Genomic DNA, 16409 nt, shown 5'->3' with positions numbered 1-16409 from the left:
AGAGACACATACGCAGGACGCTCACACTCTGATATCTTTATTCATGTTTACATACGGTCACTCTCCCTCCCACTGGTTACATAATGGTCACATGACTGAGCAGGTTACCATTTGTTTTAAAAACTCTGCATGGAGGACCCATTAGCAAAAGGTGCCCGGCGACCTGCCCCCATGCCAACGACGATGCTGAAAACATCCTTCTCATTTGATACTGACTTGGGAAGGGGGTGGTAGCCATGGCAACATAGAGACAGTCTATAGGGTTCTGTCAAACTGTGCGAGTCAAAGTCATGTGGGATGTTACATACTACCCCACCCCCAACCCCTCCCACTGCCACCAGCATCACTCAGCAGGGATTAAACAGGAAAAGGCAGAGGTCAAAGCTCATGAGGGAACCTCCCAGACTCCAACAGGAAAAGGGGGAGGCCAGGGGTCACCAGGAAGACCCCAAGCTCAAACAAAGTCAGTGAAATCATCAACAGTGGATACCAGTCGCTTTCTCTGGCCCGATTCAGGGTTGGGTGTGGCGCCGCCCTGCTGGTAGGATGATGACTTGCTCTGCATGGAGCCATGGCTTTGGGTCAGGGAGATCCCTGGTTGGGGCCGGGACTGAATTTCCTCCTGGGCCTGCAGGGGATGGGGGGGAAGGGGGGGGGACAGTGGAGGGCAGCCAAAGAGAGAGAGAGGGAACGCTGTAATGGCACAGCTGCAGGAAGTGAGAGGGACAGAGGGAGGTAACATCTGCCCAGGGTGCTGGCGAGACGACTTACGCGTGTGCGGATCTTCTTGATGTGCCTCAGTCTGGCTAACCATTTGGAGGCGTAGGCCTCAGAGGGGTTAGAGCGATGCTGGTGCACGAGAGACGCCATCTGGGGACAGAGTGGAAGAGGAGGCAATGGAGGAGGGACATGAGCAGAAGAGAGGAAGAGAGGGCCAACAGCCTGGGGCCCAGGGAGGATCAGAAGGCCTGTGGGTTCCTGGGAACCGCAGAGGGTCAGAGGACCGGCGGCTCCCCAGGACCTGCTGAGGGTCTGAAAGCCTGTGGCTTCTTCAGGTCTGCGGTGAGTCAGAGAGCCAGCAGCTCCCAAGGCCCACTGAGGGTCAGAGAGCCAGTTGCTCCACTGGGGCCTGCAAAGAGTCACAGAACACCGGCTTCCCGATGCATGCCAGGCTATTTTTGGCAGAGGAATTTTGTCTCATACACGCACACACACTCCCCCATCTGCTAATGAAAACCAGGGTTTCTGTGATTTGCGGCTGTTTGCCTGCTCATCTCAGAGGAGGGGGATGGGCTGGGCACGGGGGGTGGGGGGGGCAGAGCTTCAGTGAGACTCTCTCTCCGCACACCGAACTGGAAAGGACTGGAACAGACCGGAGCAGACTGGGAGCAATCCACTGCGGGTGTGCATTGGAATACTGGCGGGACAAGCGGGACTGTGTTTTGATGGTTCAAAAAGAGCATGTACGAGGGGATATATATTATTTTCCTGTCTTCGGTGTGTATGTGCGCAAGACGGCCCTGCTGTCGGCAGCTGCGAATGCGGAGAAGGGAGATGGAGCAGAAGCTGTATACTCACATCAGCATGCAGAGCCATTTGCCGCACGAGCAGTGGAAGGTTCCGGTCCGACACAATCTTAGCCACGCTGGTGTCCACTAGACCCTCCAGGTCTGCAGGAATAAGAGTATTGAAAAGCATGAGCCCGAGCATGACGTGCGTGCGAGTAACACAAAGCCAGCCATTCGTAACAAATACAAGCTCATAGGTCAGACCCAGGCAGCAGCTCTACCTGACACAGAAGCATCTACTGCTATGAAACATACACCCCAGGTGCACGTCGGGATTCAACCACCAACCCTGCAGATGCGAGGCAGCAAGGCCGCCCACTGAGCCAATGGCGTTCACGCTGTCCCACCCCCCCTCTCCTGACACGGCCCACTGGGACCCCAACTCCACCCAGAACTCCTTACCTTTCCGACACTGCAGGGTCACCAAGTTGCTCTCATAGTCTAGGGGTCGAATGATGACCTCTACGAAATTGAACTGGCCCTGTAGCGCGAGAGGGGGGCACATGAGGTCCGGTGGAGTGTGTGTGTATATGAATGTGTGTGGGGGGGGGGGGGGGGGGGCGGCGTATAAGCAAACATAAGTCAGCTGAACTCACCCTGATAGTGCCCAGTTTATACTCCTCTCCGGAGTCATTGTACACGACCATGACAAAGTCATTGCCGATGTGCCTCTTCTTATTGCAGCAGCCTTTATCCGACTCCCGTGTGGGCATCAGGGTGGCGATGTGGAAGATGGCTGGGGGCACATTAACCCTAACCTGTCACGGCGTCTGGTACCAGGCCACGTCCACCTCAGCCCCGCCCACTGCCCCCTCTCACCCTGCATGATGTCGTCATGCCAGCAGTAGGTGAACTCCCCATCGTCGCCATACTGGTCTAGGCCCCCCAGGTAGATCTGGTCCGGGTCGCAGTCCTTCAGGTGGATGAGTCTGCCCAGCCCGGTCAGGAACTGGGTGTACCTGTTGGAGCCGTACTCGTTGGACAGGATCGAAGCTTCGTTGTTCACCTGCAGGAGCAAAGTGCCGTCAGAGGACGTGGACAAGTTCAGCAAATGCACACTATTGTAGGCAAGCCCCCCCCCCCCCCAGTTACCTGTCCTGCTCCCACAAACACCACACCGATCTTGTGCGTGTCGTACGGGGGCATCTGATCCAGGACTTTGACAGTCCGGTCGATGAGCTGTCAGGAAAGTGCAGCATGTGAGTCAGGCTGGTCTGAGGACAGCCACAGGAGACGTAGCGGCGGGATGCCCGCGAGCGGCAGGCAGGGCCTCACCTCCGACTTGGGCAGCAGCAGTGGCTTGTTGGCCTCATTCCCAAAGAAGGGAGAGTGGAAAAGCTGAAGGAAGACAAAGCTGAAAATGCAGAGTGGCGTGTCAGCTAGCGCTGCGTTACAGGCGTTAAGTGTGTAACATAACCCACGACTCAGCTGCAATGGGGGTGAGGCCATTCGATAACATATATCCAAAGGTGCTCTTACATTGCTGGAACCTCTTTCTGGATTGTAGTTCCTCAGATTCAGTTCCGTTTCAGAAACAGAACCCTTTTCTGGTACCTTCTCCAGAACAGGTACTTTTTGTTCAAACCGATATACTAGGGAGTTGCTTACAGTAATAGCTTGCTAATTAATTGACCGCAAATTGGAAATTATGCGGAAGTGCAGAGAAAGTGATATAGGGGACCAAAAATGAGCAGGTGCAAGTATCTTTGTGCTCCACTTGCATTAAATTCATCAATTAATACATTTTCGGCCTGCATCTTCTTATTTCTGTAATGGAAATTTCAGTCGCTTACCAATATACTTTTTGTTTCGCCTACAAACGTGTCATAATCTACAAATTTTTTGCATCTGCCATGGTTATTTAGCATAAAGCTCCCAGTTCCTGATGTGACAACGACACAGGAGAGAGGCCAGGAGCTACAAAAGATGGTCCAGCCCTGTCGTCCCTTGCGTGGCGCTTAAATGGTTTGGCTCCTTCCTGACTGGTAGGAATTTCCCAGTTTGGCTAAGTGAACACTCATCTTCTGTAGTACCACTTACTTGTGGAGTTTCTCAACGCTCGATTTTGGGCCCTGTATTCTTTTCTCTGTACATATCGCCCCTGGGGTCCATTTTTAAAAAATGTGTGTCATTCCACTGTTTTGCTGATGTCATACACAAATAGAAACAAAACGCCTGAGTTCACTGCAACCACTGTTAGATTGTTTGAAAGAAGTAAAATATTGGCTCAGTTTAAACTTTCTTAACCTCAATGAAAATAAAACCGAGGTGGTTGTGTTTGGTCAACCGATGGCACTGGATAAGCTGAGCAGCTCTCATGGCGATTCAATGCTACTCCAGTGGATTAAGCCAGCTGTTAAAAACCTTGCAGTGATTTTTCATAGCTCTTTTACATTCAACAAACAGATCAGTTCCGTCGTCAAAACCAGCTTTTTTCAGCTGAGACTCAGCCAAGGTAAAGGACCATTTACCAAGGAAAGATTTTGAGATTTAGAGGCTCATGCTTTCATCTCCTGATGCTTAGGATTATTGTAATTTGTTGTATGTGGGTTTGGAACAATCATCTATATGCCGTTGCAGCTACTGCAGAATGCAGCTACTTATTTTCTCACAGAAGAGAGAAAATATGATCGTATAACCCCGGTACTGGCCTCTCTATACTGGCTTCCTGTCCCATTGATTTTAAAACACTGTTGCCTGTTTTTAAGGCTCAAAATGGGTTGGCAGCCCTTATTTACCGGAGCTCCTTCACCCTCGTACTCCAGTGCGAGCGTTAAGCTCAGCCAACCAGCTGCTCTTATTAGCAGTGAGGTTCAGGAGTCAGGGTTACTATTAGCAGTGAGGTTCAGGAGTCAGTGTCACTATTAGCAGTGAGGTTCAGGAGTCAGGGTCACTATTAGCAGTGAGGTTCAGGAGTCAGGGTCACTATTAGCAGTGAGGTTCAGGAGTGAGGGTCACTGAGCATTTGCGGTGGCGGCTCCTAAGCAGTGAAATACGCTGCCAACCGAGATTAAACAGCCCCGTCCTTAGATAAGTTTAAGTCTCTGTTAAAGACTCTAGCTTTTAAGAAGTTGTGGCCGATTGTCAATATTTTACTTTCTTATTTTATCCATGTATATATTTATCTATGTATATATTTAATGTTATATTTGAATTGGTTTGGTTGTTCAGCACTTTGGTTAACATTGGTTGTTTTAAATGTGCTTTATAAGTAAATTCGACCTTGACCTTGAATAAGTTTCTCAGCAGTAGATGCTCCTGTGCCCAGTTACCAAGCCGACGTCTGCATCTCGCTCCGCTCCCTAAAAGGTGTGAAATTTCAGTTGCCTTTTTAATTTTATCCTTATTTCGGAAAAAATACACTCAACCAGAGGAACAGGATCATCCTTGTCTCACTATGAAAACCTCAGACTTGCAGAAGTGGCAGAGTACTGACACCACAGCAGAAGTGGGAAGATCTGATTAATCAGTCACCGCCACACACCACAGCGCCACCCCATGACCAGAGTGAGGTACTGCAGTGACAGAAACTGTCCATTACAGGTGAATAAGATTAAACAAACACGATGGTTTCCAAAATCGGACTGTGAATATAAAGCCATGTGCTTGAACAAGAACTGTGTCCTGTTATAGCATTCGGCCTACCGGCCCATGCAGGATCCAAAAGGCTTAAAACCCTAACCCCAACCACCTTGCTGTGAGCCGGTCTGGATGAACGCCACTCAACACCGGAGGCCCACCTGGGATTGAGTCCGGAATTCTTCTCAGAGTTAGATGAGGCGGCCCGGTTGTGGTAAGCGTCACGCTCCATCTTCCTCTCACGACGGGAGGGGGCAGACACCGAGATAGTGTGCCCCCGAGGTCGGTGCCCCCCAGGGGAGAGGGGCCCCGGTTGGATGGCTGGGAACTCCAGTCTCATTCCCAATGTGGGGGCAGGGGCTTCTGGCTGGTCCACCAGCTCCACTCGAGCCCCTGCCTCACTCTCGGGGGGCTGCGCCCCAGGTCCCTCCATCAGGCCAGGGCCCTCTGCGAAAGTCTCCTGCAGGGTTTGGAGCTCTGGGGAGGAGCTTGATTTGTTCAGAGTCTGTGTGGGGTGGTAGGGGACTTCTGCTTCCGGCACCCCAGAGGTTGAGGGAGGGACAGGGGACTGGTCGATCGGAATGGCCCCCAAGCTCACCTCCTCCAGCGTAGACTTGTCCTCATCCTGGCTGGAGCTAGAAGACGACTGGAGAAGCCAGAAAACCTTACATTGCTTCTACCGTAAACTCGAGATCCCTCAGTTACCTTAAACCAGGTTAATTACCCCAACGGGTCACTCATTACCCTGCTGTAGGGTCCCATTCCACTGCAGTGGTCTGTGCCGATGAAGATGGGCTCTGAAACACCTTCAAACTCCTCACTTCCGGGGGACTGTGGCAAGGACTCTGCACCCCCACCCTCCACGACGACCACAGAGTCTACAGGGGTTGTGGACGACAGACAGCAGGGCATGTGAGCTGAGGTCTAATATATATACACAAAGACAGACACTTGCAGAAACGGAACTTTGCTCCTCTAAGAGGGTGGAGGGAGCTGGGAAAAGCACAGGCCTGTCTGTTTACGGTCGAGTCCGTAAGTCAACGGAGCAGATCTGAATTCCTCCTTCTTCTGTTCTCTCGTTTCGTTTGCTCCCTCCAGTCATCTGTACATACCCACATTCCAGTCTTCTCTCAGGTTCAAAGTGTCCTTTCCTCTCCAAACTCTATCCCTCAAAAAGTACAAACGCGATCAAAGTTGTGAGTCTGGATGTCGAAGACCAACTGATTGTTCATCTTATCCAACCATCTCACGCTCCCCACGCCCCGATCAGAAAGCCTTACAGCTAACAAAACCAAGCCGCCATTAATCAAGGAGGTAGAATGTCGGGAGGGTCTAAATTATTCAGCTGCCTCACCCTGGACGGGGACGTCCTCCCACCAATTGATGCTTGGCACTACTCCACGATAATGAAAGTGGGCTGGGGGGGGGGGGGGTCATACACAAGGTTTTTCCCCTAACTACTCCCATTAAGACAAGAGGAAATTTTGACAGGGTATAATCTACGCAAAAAGATCCAACTATTCCCTCCTGATCTGACCAACCCCGCGTCCATAAGAGACCAGCGTCTCCATCCGAGTCTTCTTGACATTCCATCCATGCGATGGGCAGAGCTCCAACTGTGGTCTTCAACGTTCTCCTGGGGGTCACTCTCCAGTTGTTCCACCAGGTCCTTAAGACTACGGTTCCCAGTCCTGATAATATGGCCCATAGGGCTCCAGTGGGCAGCAATGCCTCACATCCTTCAGCATCCTCTGGCTGCAGAACCACAACCCCCCCCGAGTCCTGAACACACCCCAGGTGAGTCAGCCATGCACACCAGTCAGAGGAGGAGAGCACACAAGCAGCCCGCTCTAGCATCCGCAAGGCTGTCCACCTTATCCAGGCACATGCCTTCAGCACATGGCTAGGCTAAGAGGGCCGAAGCCCGGACCTTCTTCAGCAAGACGCCCACTGCTATATCCCACAGGACACTGCCATTCCTGTGCTACGTGATTAAGAGCAAGAGCCCAAAAGACAGGATTGTCCATGGACGCCACCTCAGAGGGAGACCCTTGTCGCTTAAGGGGGGGGGGGGGGGCGCCGTGCTGACATCAGGCCTCCGTTTAGGTAGCCTTTCATCATGCGGTATTAGGCCGTTCAGAAGCAGGTGGGCAGGCGTGCTAGGGGGGCGAAGGGTTAGGGGGAATCACGGTGCCATGAATCATGAACAATCTCATCTGGATGGTTCATTGCTGTGATCCATTGGGGGGGTGGGGGGGGTGCTTTATTTTTTTCTTAATTCATTTTGTTTCTGCTCTCTCTACACGCCAGCAGTGTTGATTCCGGTGTTAATGGTACGCAGAAGATCAACAGGCACAAGGAAAGGTGTACTTTGGGTGTACCTGCCCAGGAAATACTTCTGTGTAACCTGGTGGGGGTGTCGGACAGGCAGAGAGAGGAGAGAGATGCCACTGTGGAGGAAGAGCAATCCCGTCGGAGGCGGGGGGGGGGGGAGAGGGGCGGAGACGGTACAAAACGGTGAGATAAGAAGGCCAGGCAGACATGGCTTTACAAAGGAAGCAAAAAAAAGCATTTTTACACAGTTTTGGTGCGAAACCGCAGGTAGCTGATTAACCTCAATGCAGGGGCAGTACGTAAACACACACGTTCGCAAAACATGACACAAATATAAAAAAACATAACATTACGGATAGCGGGGGTCGGGGGGGGGCACATTTACCGCCACAGAGCTTCAGCTGCCCAAGCAGGGCCCATGGAGCAGGGCATGCTGGGATGGAAGCTGACTAAGCGCAGCGCCGTCAGTGTGGGTCACAGGAAAGGAGATCCCTCGCAATCCCACAATTTTTACCCTCCCCATAAAATAAGTGTGTACATTCAGAACTAAAAACTATCAAATTTGACACAAAATATTTCTGATCCGGGTGTGGCCCTAGGGCGGGCGGTAGGTGTGGCCAGAGGTGGGCGGGGTCATAGGAGACCAGGACCTACCTGTGATGGAGCGCTGGATGAGCATGGGCTTGTGGGTCGGCGGAGGGCCGGCGGCAGCAGCAGGGGGAGGGCCAGGGGACTCGGGGGGGTCGGCCTCCGTCAGCCTCTCCATGGCCATCAGCACACTAGACAGGTCCTGCAGGGGCATGTTTCCCAGCTCCGAGGAGAAGGGGCTGGGCGGGTTCTCCAGAGACATCAGCCAGCTGGTGTTGCCTGGGTGGGGAAGCACATGGTCAGGACCGGCTCCAGCCCGTCATCTATGCTACTCCACGTCCTCTACTGTGCGTCACTTAAGCATGGCGGCAATGCCCACCTGAGGGCCTGCGGATGAAGATCTCAGCCCAGCCTTGCGTCAGCGCGGGCACAAATTCAGGCAGGTTCTGCTTGTCCCGGGGCGGCGCCCGGGCCGGTGCCCGCTGCAGCACTGGCGCAGTCTCCTCAGAGCGCAGGGATCCAAGCCCATCCAGGCCGGCAGCAGAGATCTCATCCGAGGGCGAGACCAGCGGGCTCAGGCTCTGGGTGGGCCCGGCACGGAGGGCATGGCCACCTGGGGGACGAGCTGGTAAGGCCCCGCACTCAGAGCTGCCCCCCACCCGTACCATGAACCCCATTAACAACCAACTCGTATCACTGACCATCGAGGACCATTAACCCCAATTTACCACTAACCAGTACCATTAACAACAAAACCATACCACTGACCCCCATTAACCATCAACTTGTACCCTTAACCCTGTGGGGTCAACGGCATCGTCGGCGATGCTGCGTATCTTTCTCATGTATTTCGGTTCATAATTCGCTGAAATCTTATTGTAGAAACATGAAAAATACACTGACTAAATCCGTAATCTGTCTTCTATTTAAAACGTCCATTGTCGGAAGTATTACATTTTTTAAAATTAGGTTAAATCGGCAAAAAAGTAAACTGTCACCTTTCTTTGTTTTACCTGCATCGGGGGGGATTGGGGGGTGTAGCACCGCCCTCACCTGGAGATCGCTATTCGCATTATAAATAGCCGCATTTCCTCGTATTCAAACCGCATTCGCATGGTAATTAGATGAACAGCGCAGCGGTGAAATGCGATCCAGATACATCCCCATCAGCACCATAAAAGGGGGGGGGGGTGTGGCCAGGTGTGAATGGCTCATTCATACACATGAGAGCTCCTACATATTCAATGGAAGGAGCCCCGAAATAGTGACATGAGTTCAGTTTTTCTTATTTATTTATCCAACTGAATGTTGTAACTACACCATTTAGTCACCTTCATGTAGACAAGACTTTGGTGATCAGATATCTGGGATCAAAACAAACTGCCACCATTGCTTACTATGTATTTTCATAATGTTTCCGCAAGTGTTCCAAACTGCATTTTGCAATGTCTGTACTTTGATGTCAAATTACAAACTTCACATAAATCTGACATATTTACAAAGTACACTAAGATTAAGATGAGAAGATGCCAAAACAAATACAAGAAATAAATTTGCCATGAATTAAGTTTATGATATTGAATGAAATGTGTACCCGTGCCCCAGTCAGTGACAGTGTGCTCCCTACCCCTAGACCTCAGAGGGTTAAACCCCAATTCACAACTATCTGGTACCATCAACCCCTTCAGGCCACAAGCCGAGCAACAGCAGCCAGCTGCAGGACTGAAACTCAGCCCTTGATACTGAGGTCTGCAGACCGAACTGGATCCTCTCCTCACCAGTTGCACCCAGTGTCTTCAATATAATGTTTGAAACGTGAAAATGTGAAATTTAAGCTGCTTAACGGGGCCGTAAGGGTGGGGGGTTCTGATCTGTAAGGGTATCCTGTGACACCTGAACTGAGACCGGAACCTACCGGACATGGAGCGGACCCGGATCCGCGTGGATCTGCTGACCTGCTGGCCAGACTGCGACTCCAGCTTGGCGGGGGCCTCTTTGGTGAGCCTCGTGTGAAGGGAGGGGTCTGACCTGAGGGCGGGGGGGGGGCAAAGCATAAGAAGCCTGAAGGGAGGCTCCTGGGTAGGGGGGGTGAGCATGTGTGTGTGTGGATGTTTCAGGGCGGGTGTGAGCGATGCACAGGCAGAGAGGCACCTGGTCATCTCTCCGCCGCCAGGGCGTCCCACAGCGTCCAGTCCCAGCAGCGTCTGTGTGCGCGCCCCCCCACTCGTGGTGATGGTCACCAACTTGTTACCCACCAGCCAAGTCATGCTGCGCCCCCCCGCCAGCAGGAACTCAGCGATGGGAGATCTGGGCACAGGGGAATAAGGACGGTTCATCGATCCAGCCCCTAGGAGGCCCAGGCCCTGCTCACATCCTTCTGCTTACACCTCCCTTCCCATAAGTGACACAGTAGCGGCGGAACAATGACAAAATTAGGAGGGTGAGTGCTGACCTCTTGGGTAGAGCAGAGAAGTTGGAAAAGACGTAGCGAGCCATCATGTCCATGCAGGTCTCCGTCAGCTCCAGGTGCACGGTCTTATGGCCGTCATCCACCTGCTGCGACGCCGTGCTCTCATCCGCAGAGCCCAGGCTGCTGGTGGTGATGGAGGTGTGCATCCTGCAGGGGGGGAGCCAGAGAATCCTGGGAGACTGGCTGGGGGGGGTCGGGACTGATCTGCCAGGCTGAGCACCACCTCATGCACGCACACACACAGACATGCTTGGTACGAGCCGACCTCACAACCCAGCATTGTCTGCTCAGTTTGTTTGGCCTGATCCTGGGCAGCTGGAGGGGTGTCTGTGGGGGCTAGAGGGGGCTAGAGAGATGGAACACTGCTTTTATTCATTAGTATGCAATAAGTTAAATCAAAGCTAGGAGAATTAGCTAACGACCCCAGTGGAGACAAAGACCAAAACATCACACTGAGCTTCCCCTCACTACAGCCACCCTCCCCCCGAAAACACCCCCCCTCTGCCCCAGCATACAGAACAATCAGTGGAGCCACTGGACTTTTAGAGGGAAATTTAGTATAGTACATATATATCTGTATTTACCGATCTAACACTGGCTGTGGGTATAAAGGGGACCCCTCACTTCTTTCTAAAGAAGTGTAACAAAATCCCAGGCAGTGACTCTCCTCTCTCAATGAACGGGGGCAAAGGAGGTTGTCCTGGCCAGATCGTACCAAGCAGTGCCCTGAGCCCACCACCTCCCACCACGCCATGCCTCCCCAGCCGGCTGAAGGTTGGTGTGAACCTAACAGTTCCTCTTGCAGTGGAGGACAGCCCTTACCATGGCCCTTACTTCAAAAGTTGAGCTCTACATACTCTGGACCAGGACTGGCAGTTACCAGCAGGGGCTGTCGACCACGCCAAGAGGACCTCGACCACGCCAGGCAGACACTGACCGCACCAAGCTTTCTATCATCGTTAATGCGTCACCATGGTTACCGCCACCAATCCCAGTAATGCTCCTTATAATGCAGTCTGCGAGGACTGGGTCATGTTTCACCACCTTTCCCAGTATGCCTTTGCACCAAGAAGAGTGAGTATAGCGCTGGTCACGGTTAATCGGAAACAGTAAGGTCTGGGAGGCTGCTGTAAGGCCAGGCAGAGGGCTGCCATCCCTCCAATAATCACTGTGCCAGTTAAGCTGGTGGCACCTTTCTGCCACCTGCTGGCCATTCAGAGTAAGGTCACCCAGGAGACAGCCAGGCCACCAGGGGCACTGTGGATTTGTGTGCTACATGGCCACTTCTGTGGAAATACACCATACTCTGTAAGCATATACAAAAGGCAGAAGAGTGTGGGTGGTTAAACATCACCTCCATATGTTAGTACCCTGGGTCACAGCGGGTCAGGCACGGAGACCTGTGGATGACTGCTCTACACTCAGGTACCCACCAATCCCAGTGGCACAGGATTTTCATGTCTGTATGCCTTTACTGGGCCAACAGCTGGGATAAGCTCTGAAGCAAGAGCTGGGGGGGGATTCCCCCTATGTGTTAGTGTGTCAAGCCCCCTTTGCCTCACCCCTAACCCCTGAAGCTGGGGGGGGGGGTGAGCTGGTATCAGTCAATCAGTGAAAGCTCTGCCCCCCCCCCCCACCACGATAGCTGCAATACATGCACTGCAAACAGAAAATAAATCTGGAATAAAATGATCATCTCCAAGGCCGTTTTTTACACATTCATTAGAAAAAGAACAAAAGCAATAAAACATACCTTTCAGAAATTACGCATTATAATCGCACAAAATATATAACTGAAGTAGATGAGATATGATTTAAAAGGCATTCATGCAACTAAAAAAGTGAAGACACTCTTGAGCATGCAGACTCTCTGCATCCCAGCCCCGCCCACCGGAGTAGCAGCTGCCCCGCCCACCACCCAGACACCCACGAGAGCGGCCCGCCCACAGGAAGCGGCGAGGTCGGGCGGGATCCCAGGGGCTCTACCTGCGCACCGCGTGCTCGGACACACTGATGCTTCGGGACCGGAAGGCGTCCATGGCCGAAACGTCCCTCAGCTCCTTAACGGGGGAGCTGCCAGCGGGGGCCTGCTTTGCCACTTTGGCTGTCCGGAGACTGCCGCGGGGTGGGGGGCGGGGTTAGGGAGGGGGCGGGGTGCAGGGGCACACCCACAGCAACACCCCAGACAAATAAAAAAAAAACGGCAGGACCCACAGAGTCGGCAGGCGAGGAGCATGTTCCAGAAGGGGTGGGGGGGGGGGGGGGGGGGGGGGTTCAGGGGTGGATGGACAAGGCGGGGGAGGGGGGGTCAAGGGAAAATTGACGAAGAATGGAGCAGGTATGGTGTACGGTGAGCACAGGTTGTAAGGCCAGAGTCAGGGGAGAGGGCAGGTCCAGCGTGCCGCCCCCAGCCACCACAAGCCCATCGGAGTGAGGGGGGGGAAGTAAAACAAGAATAAAACAAAAAGAAAAACAAAAAAACAAAAACAGAGCAGTAAATCAACAGCAGGGCACACAATGCAACCAGAACGCGAGAAAGAAGGAACAAGCAGATAAACACGAAAAACCAGACACAACGTAAAGGAGGGAGCACCAGTCAGCGCATGGCAGCACATGGCAGCAAGCTCAGCCGACCAATGGCAACACAGGCGGCTCCCGCTGACCCGTCCACACAACCGCTGGAAGGAAGGTTAACGGACAGCGGCGGGCTGGGGGGAGCCTTTCGGGTTGCCTGTCAGAGCCCCGCCCCCGGCACCACTCAGGAGGCCTTCGGCGGTTGAGCAGCATTCGACCAACAGGGAACTTAGACAGAGAGTTTTATGTCACCAGGTAACAGGGCAGCCGGCTCCTGTCCAATCACGGCCGAGGGCAGCCGGCTCCTGTCCAATCACGGCCGAGGGCCACGGGATGAGTCCCATCGGACTGTTAAAGGCTCTGGGGGGAGGCCTGAACAAGGCGAGCCGAAAATCCAGAGCTCCAACCCCCCCCCCTTCCCCAAGGAGAGAGCTGGTGTGTGGATGAGGAGATAAAAGCAAGCGATGGTATCTGGGAAGGAGGACATGAGGAGAAAGGACATGGGGAGGTGCAGGGGAGGGGAGGAGTGAGGAGGGGGGGGGGGGTGTCGTGGGGCTTCCTGAGTGATTTGGGTGACAGCCAGGATGAGGGTTTCACTCGGCCAATCGGAAAGGAGAGGGCGGAGTCATATCGACAAAGGGCCAGAAGTGGTGTGGGAGGGGGAGTGACATGCATAAGCTACCCTCCCCCGGGCCTCCAAGCTCTCAGAGCACCTCTATGGCGATGCCAACGTAAGCAGGTGCCGCCCCCCCCCACCAACAGCATCCCCTGGACTGGGGTGGGAGGACATAGGCTAGATTTTACCAGGGCGTCTCCACGGTTACAGCCTGGGGGCAGTTTAATCTCCCTCATTAAAACACTGCTAGAAAACCACAAGCCTCCCGATGCTCTGTCAGCGCGAATCCTCGAGTCGAATGAGATGGTCTGATATCATGCAAATGGCCAAAGTATTTCAGACGCGGATGGAAAATGGCGGGGGGGGAAGGTGGGGAGGCACTTAATTCCCCCCAAACAGAGAGATAAATAATAAGAAAGCAGTCCCTCTACACATTCCAAGGTCGTGTACCAAGACAGTCTGAGAGGGCAGATTAAACACAGCATCCTGCTAGCGCCCCCATGTGGTGAAGCACACAAAGAGGTCTCTTAGTGGGACAGCACCTAAAACGTGCCATCAAACGCCCTCCCGGAACGAATAAGAAGGCACCAGGGCGGGGAGGCAGGTGACAGGGCTGCGGCGTGCGCGTCTGCGTGCACGTCTGTCTGCGTGCGCGTCTGCGTACCTCTTGGGCCTCTCGTTGAGGCTGGTGCTTCTCGCACGGAAGCTGCTCTGCTCGTGCGTGTCATCAAAGGGCAGCAGAACGTTGGAGCGCAGACCCTAAGTGACACGGGGACGAGGGCATCAGTGAATAAAACACGCAAGTGCACGCGCTCACACGCACCTGACGCACCGCAGGGCCATACCTTGGTTATGTACTGCACGAAATCCTTGCGAAAGGTGAGCCGACAGCGGATAAACCACATAGCGATGACGTGGTGCGCCAGGGACACAATGTACTGATTGAACCTGGAGGTGGGGAGGAACACAAAAAAACAGGGCGATGGGGTGAGGAGAGGGCTGAATAAGTGGGTCTCAACAGCGCCGCCCTATTGGCCATAAATGGTAGCACTCACTTCGAAGGGTTGGTGTAGGGCAGGGAGATGGCGAATACGCTGACATACTGCTCGGCCACAAAGTTGGCATACAGGTGGGGGAGCCGCACCAGAGCTGCAACAATAGAGGACACCTGAGAAACAGCCATCCAATCGCAGCCCTGGTATTCAAAGGCCTGGCCAATCACAATCCCTGTACCAATCAAGAGGCCATTCCAGAAATAAAGGTTTTAACACAGATGCTTTACACGCAATCTAACCTATAATTACAGGTACAGGATTACAGCTACAGTTTCCTCAGGAGCCCAAACATATCGCCACCTGCTGGATGAGTCTTACCTGGGGAATAAGACTGTGAAATAGATATGCGACAGAAATTAAACTTGGACTAAAAGGGAGGTCTGTTTGCAAAGGAACACATATGCCTTTAAATCCTGGGAAACCCTCCTAAACCACTATTGGTCATAACTGGAACGAAGATGGTTTCTTGGTCAAAAGCCAAGCGTCAGAATGAATGGGCCTTACTGGACAAGAACTCCAGCATGGGCGATGCCATGGTGACAGTTGCCGAGATGTGCGTGAGCTTGACGATGAGGGCAGGCAGTAGCTTGATCATGATGTCGGGCATCTCCACAGTGCACATGGTGAGCGCCACGACACACTGCTTGGCACAGCGGTAGATCAGGCCCGTCTCCAGGCACTGGACCAGCTCTCTCTGCGATGACAGCAGAATAAAATATGTTATTCTGGGATTAAGGAGGACTAAGGGGAGAGACTGGAATATGGAGAATGTTGTGTTATTTCACGATGGGGGAAGGATAAGGTGAATTAGAGAGAGCATGTGAAACGACCAAGGACAAAGGAGACTGTCTGCTGAAGAATTTCTGGAAGATGACCTGCCCAGCTCCAGTATACAAAAGGGCAAGACTGTGAGCCAATCACAAGAGCCGTCCTGCTTCACGACAGCCAATGACACGTAACCTTCCCAGCCATATTTCAGAGGGATTCCCGGAGACCCTAATGAGAAGCACATAGCATCGTTAACGGTCTCCTGCTACCTGTCTGGCTGGCTCCAGGTAGTTGTGGTACGAGGTGAGGGCCGTCAGAACCGGCACCACCGCCAGCTGTACATCTGTGCGCGAGAAGCCTTCCGGGGTCTTCCGTAATCGCTCAGAGATCAGGCGGTCCGTCACCTGCGATGGGGCAGGGCGGAACAGACTTCAGCGGTATAGTGTACAGATAAATTTGCCGTTGGCTGGAGGACTAACAGAAACCAAACCAAAAGGCCCAAAAAGCGACTGGAACACTGGGAAAGTAAAGCAAAGGAGTCTGACAGATAAAGGCAGCAGTGGCAACATTTAAAGGGAGGCTTAACGAGGCAGAAAATGAAACCCACAAGAGGCTATAAAACTCTGATCCAAAAAGTCCCGTCAAGCACTCTGTGTTACGTAACGTTTCCATGGAAATGTATAACTCGTTAAATATCAAGGAAGGGGGGGGGCGGGGGGCACTACTTCAGTGGAACATTAATATTTCAGTTCTGATGTAACAGGAAAATGTAACTAGAGCCAGGCTGGACCTCGGAGTGGGAGGGGCCACGGGCCGCAGTGCGAGGCTGGACCTCGCAGTGGGAGGGGCCACGGGCC

The 16409-nt window shown here is 53.0% G+C and overlaps 1 protein-coding gene across 4 annotated transcripts in view; it reads right to left on the bottom strand.

Moving 5' to 3' along the window:
• Positions 1-21: 21 nt before the first annotated feature.
• The window catches only part of tsc2 (TSC complex subunit 2), a 24864-nt gene continuing 8476 nt past the window's right edge, over positions 22-16409 (bottom strand). For 2 of the 4 annotated variants that reach the window (XM_049015502.1, XM_049015501.1), the window contains exons 21-42: positions 15822-15956; positions 15289-15478; positions 14785-14878; positions 14575-14677; positions 14394-14488; positions 12526-12654; positions 10522-10686; positions 10221-10376; positions 9985-10097; positions 8449-8682; positions 8136-8348; positions 7529-7597; positions 5892-6025; positions 5309-5793; positions 2844-2922; positions 2661-2747; positions 2388-2574; positions 2165-2304; positions 1971-2049; positions 1579-1670; positions 772-870; positions 22-628 (exon numbers count right to left, since the gene is read on the bottom strand). In XM_049015502.1, the coding sequence (XP_048871459.1) occupies positions 455-628; positions 772-870; positions 1579-1670; positions 1971-2049; positions 2165-2304; positions 2388-2574; positions 2661-2747; positions 2844-2922; positions 5309-5793; positions 5892-6025; positions 7529-7597; positions 8136-8348; positions 8449-8682; positions 9985-10097; positions 10221-10376; positions 10522-10686; positions 12526-12654; positions 14394-14488; positions 14575-14677; positions 14785-14878; positions 15289-15478; positions 15822-15956 (3252 nt within the window). In that variant the 3' untranslated portion in view covers positions 22-454. The remainder of the gene's footprint in view (positions 629-771; positions 871-1578; positions 1671-1970; positions 2050-2164; positions 2305-2387; positions 2575-2660; positions 2748-2843; positions 2923-5308; positions 5794-5891; positions 6026-7528; positions 7598-8135; positions 8349-8448; positions 8683-9984; positions 10098-10220; positions 10377-10521; positions 10687-12525; positions 12655-14393; positions 14489-14574; positions 14678-14784; positions 14879-15288; positions 15479-15821; positions 15957-16409) is intronic. The other 2 variants (XM_049015503.1, XM_049015504.1) reach the window with 2 other exon arrangements.

Source organism: Brienomyrus brachyistius, chromosome 5 (assembly GCF_023856365.1).
Source record: "Brienomyrus brachyistius isolate T26 chromosome 5, BBRACH_0.4, whole genome shotgun sequence".
In the NCBI taxonomy this organism is placed as follows: Eukaryota; Metazoa; Chordata; class Actinopteri; order Osteoglossiformes; family Mormyridae; genus Brienomyrus; species Brienomyrus brachyistius.
Note: the sequence above shows the minus strand (reverse complement) of the source record. Positions and strands in the feature narration are given on the sequence as shown.